We start from the raw sequence: 18,385 nt of genomic DNA, 5'->3' as shown, positions 1-18,385 counted from the left end.
ATTGGAGAGTGTTGATTATTATGACAAGTCGACGCAATTTCTAGAGAAGCTGCGCTAGACTCTGCTGACATATTTATCTGAAACTGGTGCTACTTACAGAATTATTGTAATTTTATTTTAGAATAAGCATCGTAAAACATCCATGAATTTGAAATGCGACATTTTAGGATATGAAATGCAAAATAAAACCTGGATAAAAATACTTTCCTTGCTGTAATTTTACACTTATCCTTATTGTCACTGGCTCCTCACTATTTCGGAGAGCAGAGCAGCGGTCCTTTTTTTTTAACATCACAAAGGTGCGCTTCTTCTGGACGTGACTAAGCCCTGGTCTTGCAGCAGGAGGTCTGAGGTTTTTTGTATGTTTTTCATACGCTAATTTACATGATCAGTCATTACATGGCTTGATCAGTTTGCTTTATTTAATATTGCTCCTCTCCTTTGCCCAACAAAGATTTCCTCTCCAAGTGCACAGTATGGATAAAACGAATGCAAGGCTGAATGCCGCCCAGAAGTCACGACCGGAGCACACATTTCCCAGCATTATAAATCTTGCAGTAGAGGAAGTGATCTGCATTGAGATCCTGGAAGCATGAAAATCTGATAATCTCATATGGTTGAATAACACCACGGGTGTAGAGAAACAGAGTACAGCAGAGACTGTTTCTGAGGAAACCGAAACAAACGTCACTTCCTGTTGACGTTCTCACAACAATGTGTAGAGTTGTGAGTGTTGAGATCCTGCACCTTGAGTTACTTCAGCATCAACATAACAGGGTCCTGCAGATTATAATGGAGGAACTAGTGTCGCTCCACTCTGATGAGTATTTGTTTTGGTGTCACTGCAGGAACATTGCCATAAACTCCTCCCAACGTCGGGGCAATGGTACCGCAACATCAAAAACGAAACCAACAGAACAGACTGTTGCATAACTGGCTGCAACAAGATTATAAAGTTACCAACTATGCTGTTATCAAATAATAATAATAATAATAATAATAATAATAATAATAATAATAATAATAATAATAATAATAATAAAAATCAACTTCCAAAAACAAATCAATATTTTTATGGTGAAATCACATTCAGGGATTTTTTTTGTCATGTTTTTAATTATTTTCCACTTACTTTACTTGCATTCTGTACAGCGAACCCTTGATCAGTATTTGAGAGAAAAGTGAAGGGACTGAAGTGCCCAGATTTAACAACGGATATTTAGTGATAAATGAATTATATTAATTTAAGTCATAGCAATGTTCCTTGCACAACTGCTACATTGGCCTGCAAAAAAAAAAAAAAAAAAAAAAAAAAAAAATAGAGCCAAGCATACTGACTAACAGAGCTTATACAGTGTAAGACCAATAAGGCAATATGTCTTTATTGGGCATTTTTAGATGGAAAACTACATCATTGGGTAGTTTAAAATTCTGAATTGTAACCAGCTGTACACTTGACATTATTACACCTTATATGATTTATCTATTGACTTTTTTTTGTTTGTTTTACATTTAGTTGTGGTCTTATTTTGCATAACGTGTAATGGAACTGAAACACATACCCTGATTCGTTTTGTTTTGAAAAAAAATATATAAAAAATAAAGAAATAGAACTCCCTCCGCCCTACTTTTAGCTGGGTCATTCTCCGGCTGACTGGTAAGGAGCTGACTCCGCCACTCAGCTGGAGCAGACGTCATCATTCATTATTAGCAGGGAAGCTAAGGCTGATGCAGATCACTTCCGCCAGTGTAAACATGTAGCGGTTTCTGCGGTTCTTATGTTATATTTCTTCCAGCCAGCGGTCTAAAGAACTGATGGCCCTTTTAGTGGAAAAGTATCGTTTATAGAACCAGACCAGTGCGGTGCCAGCTTCGTTACTAGCTAACACAATAGCAAGTCAACTGTCAGGGGCCGTGTTTTTATGAAGGCTACCGTTGCTAACAACGGCTATCTACTACAGCAGGTATAAGAACTGTAACAGGGGGGTTAGTCAACCGAAAAATGTCAAGAGATGATTTGCAATAAGAACTCACCAAGAAGAGGAGAGAAATGAGGACGACTAGAAGTGATCGCTCGTCGTCGCCGATGAATGGAAAGCAAGGTACGTGGAAAACAGTGTATTGGGTAAAGTTAATTAAAAGACTGCCAGGTTGCGACTACTCACGAAAGCGGTTATAAGTCATCAGTTCATAACTTGTTAAAACATAATCTCTCAATTCTGTTTGCAGTTGTTTACTATTGATTTTTAACTGTAACGTTGAGAATAGACGCTTTTTTTTTCTCTGGTAGACTGGGAAACCAAACGGAAACGGAAAATTGCAGACATCACCCAGGCCCTTAGTGTGGATCCAGTGGACGTAGCAACGCTGAGGAGGATGGCAATCAGTGAGGGGGGATTGCTGACTGATGAGATTCGCTGTCAAGTCTGGCCCTGGCTCCTCAACATCCCCCCTCACCTTTTGGATCAAGAACCTGGTACAGTTTCTTGCATAGCTCTTTATTTTTTTATATATATACAAATGCATATGAAAAGCAATTTTGGATATACATTTGTTCCCTGCACCTGAACAAACTTCCGCTGTTTTTATTTAGCATGATGGCAGTTATTTTCACATTCTGATCAGGTGCAACTTCTCCTCGCATACACTGTTTGCTAATGGCAATTTGTCCTCTCCAGAAAAAGTAGAGCGGGAAAACAATAAGGATTACAACCAGGTCTTGCTGGATGTTCAGCGTTCTCTACGAAGGTTTCCACCTGGTGAGTAGTTTGCATAAAAATAAAAAAAAGAACTGCTGTTACTCACTGCTTTGCAGTATGTCCAACATGTGGGGTGCTTTTATTAGGAATTTAGGAAGATGTCATAATCTCATGCAAATTACTGTTAAGGTCCTGGAAATTCTTCTTTTTTTTTTTTTAGGGTTTAGGTTGTTAAAGAAACAAAACTTTTTTATTATTACTAACTTAGAGTATCATATTAGAATTTGATTGTGGGATGCTGTAAGGTTTTTACATTTTTATATTCTGCTCACAAAACACCTAAATGAACTAAAATAAATAAATATTCTCTTGAAATTAATGCAGTCTTACAAATCTTTGACCTTACTTGCTGACCTGGAGTGTTCAGCTGGCAGTCAACACTGATGTCGTTTTTATTGGATGCACTTTGCACTACAAAAAAATTTGCCAAGTCCTCTCACAAGTGATTTTCTAAGTAAGAACTGGTTGTGAAACGCTGTGCTTATGTTAGTTGGCCCTGCAAAGGATTGTCTAATATCCACCAGTCTGAGTATGTGGCATTGTTGATCACATACCGAAGTTTAGTATCTGTTTTTGTTTGTATTTGTTAGTATGCAGGTGAAAGTTTTATTTTTTTTCAAGTAAATGTTTTAATGTAGCACCTGCTTGCAACAATGTTGTCTCAAGGCACGTTTACAAAACAGACAGTTTAATCAATTCTACAGTCAAATTCCAAGTCAATTACATACATTTCAAATTGATCCCAGTCAGTAAACTAAGTTTTTAATTTATGAACTGTCCTGTTTAGATTACATTGTTTTTTTCAGCGCTAAGGTTAATACACTTCACTTTTAATGCAGCCTCAAAACCCATTTCAAAAAGTGCATTTTTTAAATGATTTAAATAGAATATTATTAAACCATATTTGTTTCACTGTCTTAAAAAATCTGCTGATAAATGTTAGCCTCAACAGATTTTGACTGGTCTGTCTTAAAATATATATACATTTTTATTTTTAGTTGCCCTGATGTTTTAAATATATTAAGATATTAAAAAAGCATCAAGACTGAAAACGTATAACAGCTAGCAGCAACATTTTGCCTTCAATGCGCTTGTGCAGGTATGCCAGATGAGCAGAGAGAGGGTCTTCAGGAAGAACTAATTGACATAATTCTGAGAGTTCTGCAACGTAATCCCCAGCTGCACTATTACCAGGGATACCATGACATTGTCGTCACCTTCTTGTTGGTCGTGGGGGAGCGCCTGGCAACTGTTCTAGTGGAAAAACTCTCCACACATCACCTCAGGTACATGCCTAAAGCAAATTGGTCAGCAGCTTGACTTCTGTTAAGATTATCTTTTAAGGTTATATTAGACTTAAATCTGAATTCTTTGTTTTGCCCTCTATCACAGGGACTTCATGGACCCCACCATGGACAACACGAAACACATTCTTAACTATCTGATGCCTATTATCGAAAGGGTCAACCCTGAGGTGCAGGACTTCATGCAGCAGTAGGATTCCTTGTTATTTTATACTTAGCTATGACTGATGATGCTGGCTCTGGTAGATATTCGAAAAGCAAAATCCTCCAAAATGTTCATGGTGTAGAAAGAGAAGGACGATGCATGCGCAACTTAAAAGAGAAGAAAACATGAAAAATGTATAAACACTTTACTTTAGACAGATACGACAGTTTTGCAGGGACATAAATCTATCAGCATCAGATGGAATTTTGCAATCCCTGAATATTAATCCTTATTAACATGTTCTGTTGTGAAAAATCCAGAAGTAATGTTCTATTTTTTTCCAAAAAAAAGCTCACATAAATGTTCCACATTAATATACACAAACATTGTAGTCTCTGCGCTCTTTAACAGAACACTGATCCTATTATGATAGCTTAACTTTGGACTGTAAACAGCACGTCATTAAGTCCTTTGCTTGGCCCGCTGATTCCATTGATGGCCTTTTGAACTGACTTGCTCTGTCTGGTCTCCTCATGTAACCTACAATTTCTCATCATATCTTATTGTTTTTTGTTTTAAAATGAATATTTTTAAAACCAAACAACAGATTTGGTAAAAACAAATCTGTAGTTAAGAAGCTGTGAATTATCTCAGGCTTGTTTGTAAGTTAATGTCATTGTAAGTCTTTTATTAATTCTCAGGGCTGAAGTGGGCACAGTCTTTGCTCTCAGCTGGCTGATAACCTGGTTTGGCCATGTGCTCTCTGATTTCCGTCATGTTGTACGGTTGTATGACTTCTTCCTGGCCTGCCATCCACTGATGCCAATCTATTTTGCGGCTGTGGTAAGTTTCCTCTCAGGTCTACTTAATTGAATATTTCATCAGAGAAAATATTTTTGATACAGAAATATGAAAAAAATAGGAATGTACAGTATATGCTCTCAATACTTAGTTTGGGTCCTTGTGTATGCATTACTACATCTATGCAGGGTGGCATGAAGGCAGTCAGTCCATGCTGCTGCTGAAGTTTTATTGCTTTGTTTTTTTTTTCTTGTTTCTCTTTTCCCATCACATATTTTCCTTCCACTTAACTTTCCACTTGTATTCTTAGGTACAGTAATTATTTTTTTGCATCTTGTCATTCATGTGTAAGATGTCAATGGTTGTCTGCTGAACAACTGTCAGATTTGCGGTCTTCCCCTGGATTCTGTAGGAATACGGGATACTCTAATTTGTTAAAAACCTGTTTATTAGGATTAAGACATAATCATTACATTTACAAGGGGAAAAGATTCTACTCTACTGAGATGCTGCTGTGGCTTAATCAGATTTACAATTTGGCACATTCCCACCCCCATCTTTGATACAAGGAGAAATAGTCCAGTGCTGATGTGATTGATCCCTTAGGAGCAGGGTCGCTTTAGCCCTGTCACATCTTGATGTTCGACATGTTTTGTTTTTCCTCGAGATTGCAACTAGTTTGGCAAGCCCGATTTTTCTCTGAAATGTTGTTGCAGCTTGTTGCACCCCTGACGGCAGACTCTTTCACTCAATGGCACTCACAGTAAATGCTTGCACTTGTCACGATGGCCCTTGAGAAATGAATGTGTTATTTGTTGCAGATTGTGCTGCACAGGGAGGAGGAGGTGTTGGAGTGTGAATGCGATATGGCAATGGTCCATCACCTGCTGTCTCAGATTCCCCAGGATCTGCCATACGAGACACTGATCAGCCGAGCTGGAGACCTCTTTGTCCAGTTTCCTCCCTCTGAACTGGCCAAAGAGGCAGCTGCACATGAAAGGTAAATTAAGTCCTTAGGGCTGATGCTTGTAAACACGTTACCCTTACAGGCTGTTTCTGCCGTCTTTTATTTCTCTCCTTTGCATCCCCTTTTAATATAAAGCACAAATTAAAATGTCCTTTGCTTTTCACCAACAAGCGTAACTTGCTGTTCTTCTATTAACTTCTTCAATGTCCTTTTTTTTCTCCCCCCTTTTCCATCTCTATTTTCCTCCTAAGCATGGCGACTTCTACCTTTAAGGACTTTGAGCTTGCATCTACTCAGCAACGGCCGGACACAGTTCTCCGTCGCAGACGCAGACAAAAGCAGGGTTCTCCAGAGAGCTCCACAGCGAACCCTGTCATGACTGTGGCACAGCCTTCAACTGCCCGGCGCTTTGTCAGATTGGCAGTTATGGGTCTGACTGTGGCTTTAGGGGCAGCAGCTCTTGCTGTGGTTAACACAGCTCTGGAGTGGGCCCCCAAGCTGGACTTGTTTCCTTGAACTACCCTAAAACCAACATGACATCTTTTCTCTCCTTGACTGGTGGATCCTTTCCTAGAACCCTCTGAACACTTTTGGAGTCTAACACTGTCTGGAGAGTGCTAACTAAGCTGAACATCTTAACACTCCTCTGTTGTCGTCAAGGATGCGACCAAACATCCCGCTCTGAGAGGAGTTCATAAGTCTGTGGCAATTTATGAATCCTTAAAAGGGCGTGTAGATTTAAAAGCTGCTGACGCTCCTAAATGAAGAAATTCTCCATGTTAAAATGAAGAAAATATTTCCAAGGACTGTTGTTAATTGTGTCATAATTAAAGTTTATTTATATTTTGTAATAGGATGTCTGAATTAGTGTTTCGCTCACTGAGATTTATGCTGAAAGCCTGACTCACTACACTTGAAACTTGCTGCCAAGAATGAGAGAATGTGTGTTTGTGTGTGTGTGTGTATGTGTGTGTTTGATTGCAACTCATTTGTTATACGCATTTGATACCTGTACTGAGACCAACTTGAGGATCCCCTGTATTTAAACAACTGTAAAATTTGAGGGATGTCAGTAATTTTACTGGAACACGAAACCATTTCAGGGTCGTCATTTTATGGGTTTTAGTTTCTTCGTCCTCTCCGATTGTTTTTCCAATTATAGAATTTGGATCTTTTTCTGTAAATGCAGCATCTTCTAGAAATGTCAATCTTCTTTGTGCATTTTAATTAAGGATTGTGGCTAAGATTATCCTATTTTCATATAAAAAATTAATACAAATGGGTAGAAGTAAAGGAGTCTAATTAACATACGTCAATAATATTATTGAAGGTTAACGCCGAAATCGTAGAATTGGCTTTTACAATCCGGAAATAAACAGTGACTTAGCAAAGAGTTGCAAGATAACCCAAATATTTAGTAAAACGGTCTTTAAAATGGTTCCTCTGAGACATACCCTATAATAGCTATTCACTCTTCTCTCTTTTTTTTTTTCCTCTGGGTAAGTGTGCACTAAGGAGGATAAATGTCTTTGCGAGGCATCTTTAAATCCTCCTCTGTAAATAAGAAGAATTTCTTAAAGTGGCTAGAGCAATCAAGCTGGTCTACCTGTAAAGTGCCACCCTTTCCTTGTTCTTTGTAGTGGAATAAAATGCTCGAATCATGTTGCAGAAATGCAGATGACAAAATCATAGCACATTTAGATCCTGAACAGAATGGCATTTTAATCCCTACATTTAAGCTTTGTACTATATTGACTGAATTACATCTGTCCAACTTTATTAGAGAAAGCTTCCACACTTGACTTTAACTTTTTCGTTGCAGAACGCAGTATTACATTTTAAATCTAAACCAGCTGAGCAGCACACTTTGCTATTAAAAAGGATTTGCATTTAAAGTAGCTATAAAGCAAACGTTAAGATCTTGGAACCATTGTTATTCTGCCTATGATCTCTAAGAGGATTTTTTTTTTTTATATCTCTTGGAAAGCTTGGCTATGTGGATTTTGCTTTATGCTGCTCTTTGGCTATAGGTCTGAAACTTAAGTGTGTGCCTGAACACAGAAGGATGTGACAAATGCATGCCAAATCATAGGTGGACTGTACTGACATTTAAAAAATGGCTTATGTCTGGAAAAAAAAAATACTACCTGTCTGGTTTGTCAGAAATGATTTTCTTCTGATTTCTGGTATATAATTTCACTTTCAAACATACTATAAGCTTTATTTAAACACATGACACTTGGTAAATTTTGTTTCTGAGCGTATAATGCATTCATGTTGTCCAACCTTTTCTATTCACCTTTTTTAAATGGTGAGACTCCATGGTTTGGGAATCACATAAAAACTTGTCTTGACAGAAAATTAGAAAAATGTCAAGTTGGTATATCTCTGATCTATCTAATGTTTTTTTTTTTTCCTTTAATTATAAAAAATGATGGTTGCAGAGTGGTGAGTCACCTACGTACTTGTGATGCCATATTGTTCTTTCAATTAAGTTGCAGTAAAGCAAATCACAAGAGAACTCAACATTTATCACTCTGTATCTGCATTGTATTTAAAAGATTAATAATCCATAGTATGAAACACAGCTGGAAATGGCTCTAAATTCCTAAACCATACTGAAGGTGACCTGACACAAAGGAATCTCTTCATGAAAACACCTGCTGATCAGTATCATAAAGGATCACTTGGTTACATAAAACGCCATTCAGTGGAATTTATTTTCATTGCACTAAATGATGTATCTGCCTTTTGATTATTTTGTTATAATAAAAACTGGTATACTAATGTTAAGTTTTACTATAGGTTGATAATAAACTTGAGTGAAAGTGTTTGCTGTATTTGTTTGAATTCTTTATTTGGTTAAAATATATCATGCTTTTTTTGATGCTGGAATAGTTTTTCCATTTTAAAACTTGTAGAGCATGAAACGTTTTAAAAGTTTTGTTAATTTTAGATAGTTGTGCAGCATCATTTCAAAACAAAACTAATCTCAGGGCCCTTATGCTAAAAGTGGACATGTTTAATGAAAAGAGTTATAAAGGGTTAGAAATTCCAAAATATATAGTGAAGTATGCATAGAGGTCTTTTCTGATTAGATTAATTCCACCCTATGTTCTTCTGGACCCTAAGAATAATTGAACGATACTAGATTCCAGCAAGATTAAAAACCTAGTTGGTCATCCTATTGTTATCCACCTTCATTGCTCTGGTTTGTCTCACAATATATGAATCTGACCTCCAAATAAAAGAGGCTTCTGTGCCTTGCTGTAGAAGGAAACTTCAATGTTTGAATAAGACCAAAATTTTTTTTCTTCTCTAAGCATGCCATTGTATGCAGAAATATTTTATAGCACAGTGCTGTCCACATATCTTTGTAATGGAAATCATACACTAAACAAATCTCGTTTTTAAATGATTCACAAATGTTTTTATTCTAAATTGTACATACACATCACACAATGTTGTGAAATGCTACTTGTGTGTGTTTATCCATATTACTAAAGATTTTCTTTGACAGTGAGACCAACCTAAATTGCAGCTGGCTGAACTTAAAACATTCTGTAGTCTCTTAAACATGCACAATTTGGAGGTGTGTGTGCTTCTCGTTCTCTTGAGCTCCCTCACCTTTGAGCTCACCTTTGAGCTTGCAGTTTGATGCATTTGTAACCTTGTTAAAATTCTCTGACTGAACCAAAGTTGTGCGAGCTCATCCACGTTCTGCATTTATTTCTCGTTTTCAATGTCATTAAGCAGGTATAGTGTAATGTAAAGTGGACCTATGTGTAAATCTGAGTTTGTAAGCTCAGGTTCAGTTTACAATAATCACACGTTTTTCAAGTGATTCCAGTTTATTAGAATTAGAGTACATATTCTGCAGTATATTTGTTTCCAATATAAACTTGGCAAGGCATATTTAGATGTTGCTAGGAAGTTCTAAGGCAGCGCAATTCTGCAGTGCAGCTGGAAGAGCACAAAACTTTTATAATAACATTTTTATAAGGTAATCTAATTACTTAAAAATCCTAAGTCTTCGTAAAAATACAATGATACAATGACTTTAAATTTTCAGTTATTAAATGTGTGCTTCCTGCCTGAGTAAAGAGATTTAAAACACCTTCAAAGTAAACATCAAGACCAGCCCCTAAATATACAGATCACATAATGCAATACATTTTATCCTGCACTTATTCAGGAGTGAACACTTAAGATGAAGAAATTATTGACATACATTTTCATTACTTACTTCTCCCCAAGAGCATCAAAATAAGGAGATCTACATAAAAAAAATATGCAATTAATGTAAACAGTACACACAGCATCTTTCACCCCAGTCTGAAGACTGAATAATCCTAACAATTCCCAAAAAAATCACGTAGTTGGTAAAACAGAACAACATTCATGAATTACAACTTCAAAATACTTTAATCTCAGTTAAACTTTGATTGCATTACATTGGTTCCCGTAATTGCAATCTTTCTTTCTTTTGAGGAGTGCTGGGTTGGAAAGTGACAAATTACAGAGAGAAATTATTGAATTATTAAGACATAGTTACAAACTATCTTGGAGAAACATGAAGGGAGGTCCATGTATTGAAGCTGTTTAGGTGTTAAGGCTTTTTCTTTCACTTTTGTTAGACAGCACAAACTCACTGGTTGATCAAAGGCACTGCATTGAAAGAACCTGGAGATTAGATATAACATATGACTTAATCACCAGATTTATCACAGGAAGAACTCAGGTGTTTTTTTCCTAGAGTTGACAGTGTGACATCTTTGATTGTAGATAGATGTATAAATTACATTTTCTCCTATTTTGGTTAACGTGCTATCAACGTTTACACATGAGTGTAAAATATAATGTGTTCAAGAGTTTAATGCATCAGATTCTTAATACAATCGAAACAATTCACAGTGATAGAGCGGATTGTTGAGCTTATGAGGTTGTTTGCCTCAGTGACAGTTTTGGCAATTGGGATGACAAGGCTGATTGTTGACCCGACATCTACAGCCACCGGATATATCGCCAGTTCCCTGCAAAAAATAAAAATAAAAAATAAAAAAAAAGTTAGTGCATAACTCAAACAACAACAACACATCCTTTCTTTTCATATTGAACTACACAAGTTTGTGTAGTTTCATTTTCTTTTGTATTGTGCACTAATATTTACTTTTGGTCCCCATCGGGCTTGTTTGGTGACCCAGCAGATTTCCGTCTTGCACATCAGACAACAGATCCAATCGCAGCCATCCTTTTTCTGGACGATGATGTCACAGCGTGGGCATTTCATGGCTTCTCCATTCTGCAGCATGTTCTACAGTCACAGTATTTTTTAACACTCAGTTTGCAATAAAGCCCAAACAGAAAGCATAAGACATGTACTAAATGCCACTTTCTAAAGTTTTGTGTCACAATTGTGTTTCTGACACAATTGCGAAATTGTGCAGATTAAGTGAAATTACACACAAAGTGGGGGACTGAATCAATCAGCAAATATTCATCCAACTTAACAAAGATCAATAATTCAAAATGAGAAAAATAATCGTAGAATATTCCACCCCAAAGACTGAACATCTTGCCTCAAAAATTGCAGAATTGCACTCCTTCTTGGCGCATTGAATGTGTTGTTTTTAGTCTCTGTGTGTGCAGTCATAATTAGAAATTTTTAATTTTGAAAACAGACAGAAACATATTTCTCTCTGTTGGCAAGTACTTTTTCAAATCACTTCACATTGAAACAAGATTTCCAAAGCGATTAAAAATAGCTACATAAAAACAACAGCAAAAATAACAGTTACCACACTGAGCTCTAGGCTAGCTTACCTCCAGCATCTGCTTTGTCTTCTGAGCTGCCTCATCGTTCTCTGCTCGGATGCGCAGGTCATCCTGGTAGTCCTTGCAATTCATGTCTTTGTGGATGGCCTAAAACAAAGTTATCAAAATCAATGATTTATTATACTTTTAATATTACAATGTACAAAAAAAAGGGATTTTTAATTCCTTTGAGTCAAAATTTGCAAGCATACTCGGCAGAGAATGCAATTGGTCTCATCGCAGAGGTCGCAGTGGAACTCGTTGACATCATCCTCATAGATGCACCACCCTCGACAGTTGGGGGTCTGGCAGTGGAAGCTGTGCTCGGAGCGACTCTCTGCAATGCTCAAGCGCAGCTCCAAAAACCGCTGGTGCTCCTCCTCTGTGAGCAGCTGACCAAGGAATTGCAGCAGAATTACAGGTTGCATATTTCCCCAGGATAAGGGAAGATCAATTAGAAATTGCATGGTGCATTAACACGTCTAAAGCTGCGTGTGCTTTGCAACACTGATTACTCCAATTGTGGGTTCTGACTGCAGCAGCAATGTTACTAAATTTAGATTCAATAATTTGTTGAAAAAGCTGAAACAGACCTCCTTATTTATTATAAATAGTTTACATGACTCATTGGGTTTTCTGCATTTACTGTTTTTTAGCTCACCTCTTTAATCTCTCGATCCAATAACTTGCTCTCGCAATCCGTATCCGCACAAGACACCTCCGCATCCTGGCTGTTTATGACTGTCCCTTTAAGACACTCCCTGAAGGAAGGCAACATGTTCAACTGTTCAATTCAAACATTTTATGTGATTTTAGAAGTCTGTTTTTACCTCTTAAGCTACAAAAAAAAGTCCTCTCTAACCTGCAGAAGGTGTGTAGACATTCTCTGAGCACAACCCCATCTCCTGGCTCCAGAGTAGAGAAACAGATGGGGCAATCTGTCTCTGTGGTGTTAGTGATCAGGTTCTGGTCATCTGTGGCCAACAGGTGCAAGTAGTTCCGCTCACGTTCCAGCTGCTGAGCCTTCATTACAAGATCACAGAAGAGAAGGTCAACAAAACATGGATTTAGATCAGCAAGTACACATAATTTATATCAACCATTACTGTCGCAATTTACTTTACTTAACAAAAGTGAACTGGTTGTCATTCAGACCAGTTAGTCCCTTTAAATCATATAGTGGGTATTGCTTAGACTGTTAATCAGCATTGCATACCTGTTCATATTGCATTAAAGCCAGCTGTTCTTGCTGAATGCGTAAGACTTCATCCTGGTCTGGCTGATAGATATCTGGCACCTCATAGTCCTGAGGTCTTTCTGCTCCACACATCTCACAGCCGGGGCGGGTTGGTTTGTTGAGGAAAGTGCACATAACGCAGGCCCAGCCCAACTAAACACAAATACACAAAAATAACTCCACTGTTAAAAATTTAATAAGGGTTAGCATATCCAAATTAATTTCATAATATGTCTTGTCATTAGATCATTCTCAGAATGAAGAAAACGTCACTTTAAACAAGATTCAAATGTAGTTCCATTGGGAAATTAATAGACTTTACATGGGAATGGAATTAATTCATATTAGGCTTTTGATCTATATTTTTATGCTGTCTTTTTTTAGCTATTTAACAGATTGCTTAGTTGAAATTAAGTTGAATTTATTGTCAATGTAACCTAATTCAAACAGGATCAAAATTATAAAGGCAGGTGCAAAAATAAACCAAAAAAAACAACAACTTTATGAATGCTTTATTTAAAAATGTTCTTCTGGTCTTTTGGAATAATTCTGACATATTTTTACCACTCTCTTTTGCTGGACTGGGAGGTTTCTTGACATGGATGTGGCTTTTGATCATATTCACCAACTCATTAATAAGCTTGAGGTCAGGGTTTAAATGTTTGCCTTGGTTTAGTCTGAAACAAATTTCCATGTGTATATAGCATCACTAGACTATTCAGGTAGAACCAAAGATCAAGGCTGACGTAACTGAAGTTGAAACTGCAAGAACTCCAGGCTCCCCGATTACAGTGAAGCAAGTTCCACATTACTGCTGATTCTTCCCAACTAAGAAATCATGGCTAGCCTAAACAACAACTGGCTATTTGACCACAATTACAACTGCAGTGTATAACTTATATGGAAATAAACAGGGCTACCCTTAAATTACTGCCCAAAATAAATTATACCACTTGAAACGTAGACTCTACTGTATGTTCTAAGAGAATAAAGATTGCATACAAATAGAAAAAATGGAGTAGAAACAATAAATTAGCATAACAGTGGATTTCTGAAATGGCTTTCCCAAAAGCCCTGAACTCGAGCCTTGTTGGACTGTGCTTAAAAGTCAGGCTTGTGCAAGAAAACCATCTGACTTAAGTTAACTATCAATTTTGCAAAGGTACATGGTAAAATGTCCAGCAAAAATTATCTAAAATGTTTGTTGATGACTTCAAAGAGTAGTGTAGTCAATGTGCAACTTGCAAAGGGGATGTTTGTTAAATATTAGTGGGGCTGAACGTGCATCCGGTCGAGCCTGTATGAATTTAAAGAAGGTTAATCAGAAAAAGCATGGTTGAGTTAAATATTAAATTGGTAGTATTATGTCATTCATGCCCATGAACTGTGTATGTAAAAGTTTCAACAGAAGTGTGTTTGTCAGTCATTATCAAGTCTATGATTTTTACATTATCTACATTCTCACTTGAGGTTTAGGAGCAGGTTTGGGAGGAGTCACGGTTTTAGGAGGAACAGGAGGAGGAACTATTTTGTTGCCACTGCCTCTAGGATGAAGCTGAAATGACACCAGAGATTCTGCAATACCTAAAGACAGAAATGCAGTGCAAGTCAAATCACAAAGAAATATCTCTTATCTTTTATTAATATTTGGTTGGATAAGCTCAATTTTTCTTTTTCTTGTTTAATTACTTGACAGAAGTCTCCACAGAAACTGCATACATAATTTGCCATTCCAATCAATAACCAAGAGCTAGAAAAGATCAGCGATGCACCTATAATTTGCCTGTTTTGGCTGCTTTTTTATGTCAGCCACATTATTGTTAACTCTACTGTCAAAAAAAAAAGAAAGAAATTTTATAAACAATATAGCAGACAGGACACCATTTTCTATATCTGCAGTACCGACCAGCTATGCGCTGTTGTTCCTGGTCCTGGTTGTGTTGCTGCCGTGTAAGCTGGGCTGCATTGGCAGAGAGGATAAACAGGAAAGCCTGATCTCCGCTCTTGCGGATGCCGTGGCTGTATAATGTCTCTTGATCTTGGGCCAAGCGTTTTCCGATCACCCAGCGCTGGAGCGTAGGGTGGAACCCAAAGTCCTGACTGATCTGGAAATGTCAAAAAAAAAAAAAAAAAAAAAAGCAACAACAAAAATAAACAGCATGAAATGTAGAAAAACAAAATAAATGTGAAATGGAAAGAATCAATAATGTCAGGGAAAATATGGAATTGTAATACATTAGTTACGATTAATACATTTATTTCAGACTTTTTGATTCATTACACTGTGTCCAATATTTTCTTTTAGCTTTAGCATGTCCATCAAGGTCAGTTTGAGACCGTTCAACAGGCTCAGTATATTATCGGTATGCATAATGTGAATGTATAGCACTTAGAATATGATATTTAACCAAATACTGCATCTGCTTCTATTACAATACTGCAAACACTTTTACTGTGATGATGGATTTGAGTATATATGTTGTTTTCAAATCAGAATGGTGTGGCTTGCATTTGTATTCAGTCCCTTTAAGTGCATTCCACAAAATCCAGTGCAACTAGTTCCCAGTAGAGCATGCCTTTGGGTAATTTAACTCAGCATAGATCCAGCTCTTCTATGAAGGCTTCAGAAGTTTAAGAGAGAACAACATTGAACAAACAGCATCATGAGGACAAGAAGCACACCAGATACATTAGGAGTAAAGTTGTGAAGAAATTTAAAGATCAGCCACGAGGCCTGGTGTAACTCTGGGGAAGCCGGAGAGAGAGCCACAACTTGAGTGGAAAAATCTGGGGACAGGGTAGTTATGAGTGGTGCCTTGCATAAATCTGACCTGCACTGAAAAGTGACAATGCTGGTTGAAAGCCATAAAATGCTCTGATTGCAGTTTGCCATAAACGATGTAGGAAATAAGATGCTCTGGTCAGATGAGACCAAAAATTTACCTTTTAAGCCAAAACATGACAGGGATGGGAGGAAAACTATTTCACACCACCTTAAACACACACTATCCTCGCCGTGAAACATGATAGTGGTGGAAGCATCCAGCAGGCAGAGAGGCTTGTCTAAGTCGATTAGAAAATGGATGGAACTAAATACAAGAAGCAAAACTCTCAGAAGCTACAAAAGACTTAAGACAAGAGATTTTACTAAAAGCAGTTCTGGCTTAAACATAAGGACAGACCTTGAAACACTAAAGCTAAACTAAAGTGTTTAAGTCCAAAATTCGTCCATCTCTCTCGTTCTCTGATGCCGAGACTCTCGTCCATGCCTTTGTCTCCTCCAGGCTCGACTACTGCAACTCTCTGTTCATTGGAATCCATAAAAAACATCTTCAGAAGCTTCAATACATTCAAAACAGCTCAGCCAGGATTCTATTGAGAGCCCGTAAATCTGCCCATATTACACCTATTCTGCATGACCTTCATTGGCTTCCTGTCACCTACAGAATTCAGTACAAAATCACTCTCATTACCCACCAATGTTTAAACAGAACTTCACCGGATTATCTGAAGGACCTTCTCATTCCACATTCATCCACCAGATCTGTGCGATCACAAGACAGCAACGTCCTCCACCTTCCTCGCTCCAGATTAAGGACCATGGGAGATGGGGCATTCGCTGTGGCTGCCCCCCGTCTCTGGAACTCTCTCCCGGATTGTTTGAGAGCTCCGCAACCACTGGTTCACTTCAAAAGAGGCTTAAAGACTTTTTTATTAAAGCAAGCCTATTCTGCCTCCACATGATTTTTATGATGTTGATTTTATCCATGATTTTAGTTGCACTGTGTAGCACTTTGAGATTTTTTCTAATGAAAAGTGCGGTACAAATTAAATTTATTATTATTATTATTAAACACATCCAATAATCTGTCGAAAGTTTGAAAACTGCTGTTCAGATATTCCCCCATCCAGAGAGCCAGAAATAGTTGCAGAGTTCAGTTCTCCGAGTACTGATTCACAACACTGCTTTGCTTTACCCTATCACATAACAATACAGGGGCATAGGTTGTGTTGTGACAATTAGAAAAATACCTCCAGGGATATGAAAGCAATGCAGCATTGTGTAGATCATATGTTAATATTGCTATGTTTTTGTGTCATCTTGGACTACTGCAGTAAAAAAAAAAAAAAAAAAAAAAGGAAGAAGCATTACTGCACCTTATCTTTAACTTCTGCAATTGTCATGCCAGTGGAAACAATAAGGGTTACTGGAATATAGTCTTCTGACTCCGCATCCTGCACACCAACCATCAATCTACAAACAAGAAAACAGTACACTCTATGAGATGAATGCAATTTTCTATCAACTTAGTGTTATTCAAACATGTTTTATTTTTATTTTTCCAATCAGAGAAAACACAAGACAAGGCATGATGTTAATATATACAAATTAAAGTCTAAGAACAAGCAATAAAGTGAATGTCCTTTGCCTGATCTGCTGCATTCCCCACCTGAAGGAGTCCTGAGGGTAGACATGGCTCTTGATGTTGACTGACACTTCAACAGAGAGCTGGGAAAGTTTCTTGCACAGCTCAGCTGCTTCTTCAGAGTCTCCACTGCTGATGGCTTCACCCAAGGAGAGAGCCAGCGCCTCTGCTGCAGGATCAGGAACAGTTTAACACGTTACGTGACTTATTTACGTTTAAATGAGTTTCTGAAATATGGGTTTGTCCAAGTGTTCTCTGTGCGCATAGGTTTCACTTTCACAACCCTCCATCAACACAGACTTAAAAAAGAAAATGCTGAATATGTAAGGGCCGACTAAGCTGTAGAGATTAGTTTGTAAACGACTGATCTGTCTTACTTGCGCAATCTGCAGTGAAAATAAGTGGCTAATCATAAACCGATACCAAACCGGGACAGCAACAACACAGAGAAGAAGATTTAAGAAGTCAAATAATTCAAGGTTTAAATAATCAAAGGAAAATCAAAACAAAACTTACCCTCTTTTATGTTCCCTTTGGGTGAAGTTTCAGAAGCCATTATTGTCCCCCAGACGTCAGGTAACGCATGAATGACGCACACTTCACAAGCCGAACAGTAACTTTTATGTAGTGTCCAACCTTAAGAGTTTGAGTTGTAGCTGTTAGCTCCGCGTCCAAAGTCTCCTCCGCTTATCCACCTTCAGGTCACAGAGGAAGCAAATATAAGGGGGCTTACATGAGTTACTTCCTGCCTGATTTTGCCTTTATGACGATCTTACTTCTAAGCGCCTGTCATCTGAACGGAAAGTGAAACTGGATCAAATTCAGGAAGAGAATATTTAAAGGGATCTGCCTTTTCTCCCACAGCTCACTCTCTAAGCTCACACTTTGGTTTGAGGTTTTATTATTAAAAAAGTAATGAAAACAACAGAAC

At 37.6% G+C, this 18,385-nt stretch overlaps 2 protein-coding genes across 2 annotated transcripts; one reads left to right on the top strand and one right to left on the bottom strand.

Annotated features, from left to right (window-relative positions):
• The first annotated feature begins 1,531 nt into the window (after window positions 1-1,531).
• On the top strand, window positions 1,532-8,807 carry tbc1d20 (TBC1 domain family, member 20). Its single transcript, XM_014990944.2, has 8 exons — window positions 1,532-2,102; window positions 2,291-2,476; window positions 2,679-2,759; window positions 3,859-4,045; window positions 4,152-4,253; window positions 4,910-5,051; window positions 5,831-6,009; window positions 6,228-8,807. Exons 1-8 carry the CDS (start codon window positions 2,051-2,053, stop codon window positions 6,490-6,492), a joined length of 1,194 nt encoding a protein of 397 aa, XP_014846430.1. The 5' UTR covers window positions 1,532-2,050; the 3' UTR covers window positions 6,493-8,807.
• Window positions 8,808-9,808: 1,001 nt separating this feature from the next.
• rbck1 (RanBP-type and C3HC4-type zinc finger containing 1) lies at window positions 9,809-18,225 on the bottom strand. The gene is made up of 12 exons (XM_014990945.2): window positions 17,971-18,225; window positions 17,479-17,623; window positions 17,186-17,282; window positions 14,934-15,132; window positions 14,493-14,611; window positions 13,007-13,180; window positions 12,653-12,813; window positions 12,452-12,551; window positions 12,003-12,182; window positions 11,800-11,898; window positions 11,147-11,290; window positions 9,809-11,009 (listed from the first exon to the last, which is right to left on the bottom strand). The coding sequence occupies exons 1-12, from the start codon at window positions 18,008-18,010 to the stop codon at window positions 10,929-10,931; spliced, it is 1,539 nt and encodes a 512-aa protein (XP_014846431.1). The 5' UTR covers window positions 18,011-18,225; the 3' UTR covers window positions 9,809-10,928.
• Window positions 18,226-18,385: the final 160 nt, after the last annotated feature.

Source organism: Poecilia mexicana, unplaced genomic scaffold (assembly GCF_051168715.1).
Source record: "Poecilia mexicana isolate PSO_F unplaced genomic scaffold, ASM5116871v1 scaffold_5, whole genome shotgun sequence".
NCBI lineage: Eukaryota > Metazoa > Chordata > Actinopteri > Cyprinodontiformes > Poeciliidae > Poecilia > Poecilia mexicana.
This window is presented reverse-complemented; position numbering and strand designations above follow the sequence as displayed.

Bases quoted from the DNA above. Each gene is read 5' to 3' on its own strand.
- tbc1d20 (XM_014990944.2), top strand. From the start codon at position 2,051: ATGAGGACGACTAGAAGTGATCGCTCGTCGTCGCCGATGAATGGAAAG. The intron at 2,760-3,858 runs GTGAGTAGTTTG...GCGCTTGTGCAG, and splicing joins TCTACGAAGGTTTCCACCTG to GTATGCCAGATGAGCAGAGA. The intron at 5,052-5,830 runs GTAAGTTTCCTC...TATTTGTTGCAG, and splicing joins CAATCTATTTTGCGGCTGTG to ATTGTGCTGCACAGGGAGGA.
- rbck1 (XM_014990945.2), bottom strand. From the start codon at position 18,010: ATGGCTTCTGAAACTTCACCCAAAGGGAACATAAAAGAGG. The intron at 13,181-14,492 runs GTGAGAATGTAG...ATTTGTGTTTAG, and splicing joins AACCTGCTCCTAAACCTCAA to TTGGGCTGGGCCTGCGTTAT. The intron at 12,552-12,652 runs GTTAGAGAGGAC...GCCTTCCTTCAG, and splicing joins TGTCTACACACCTTCTGCAG to GGAGTGTCTTAAAGGGACAG.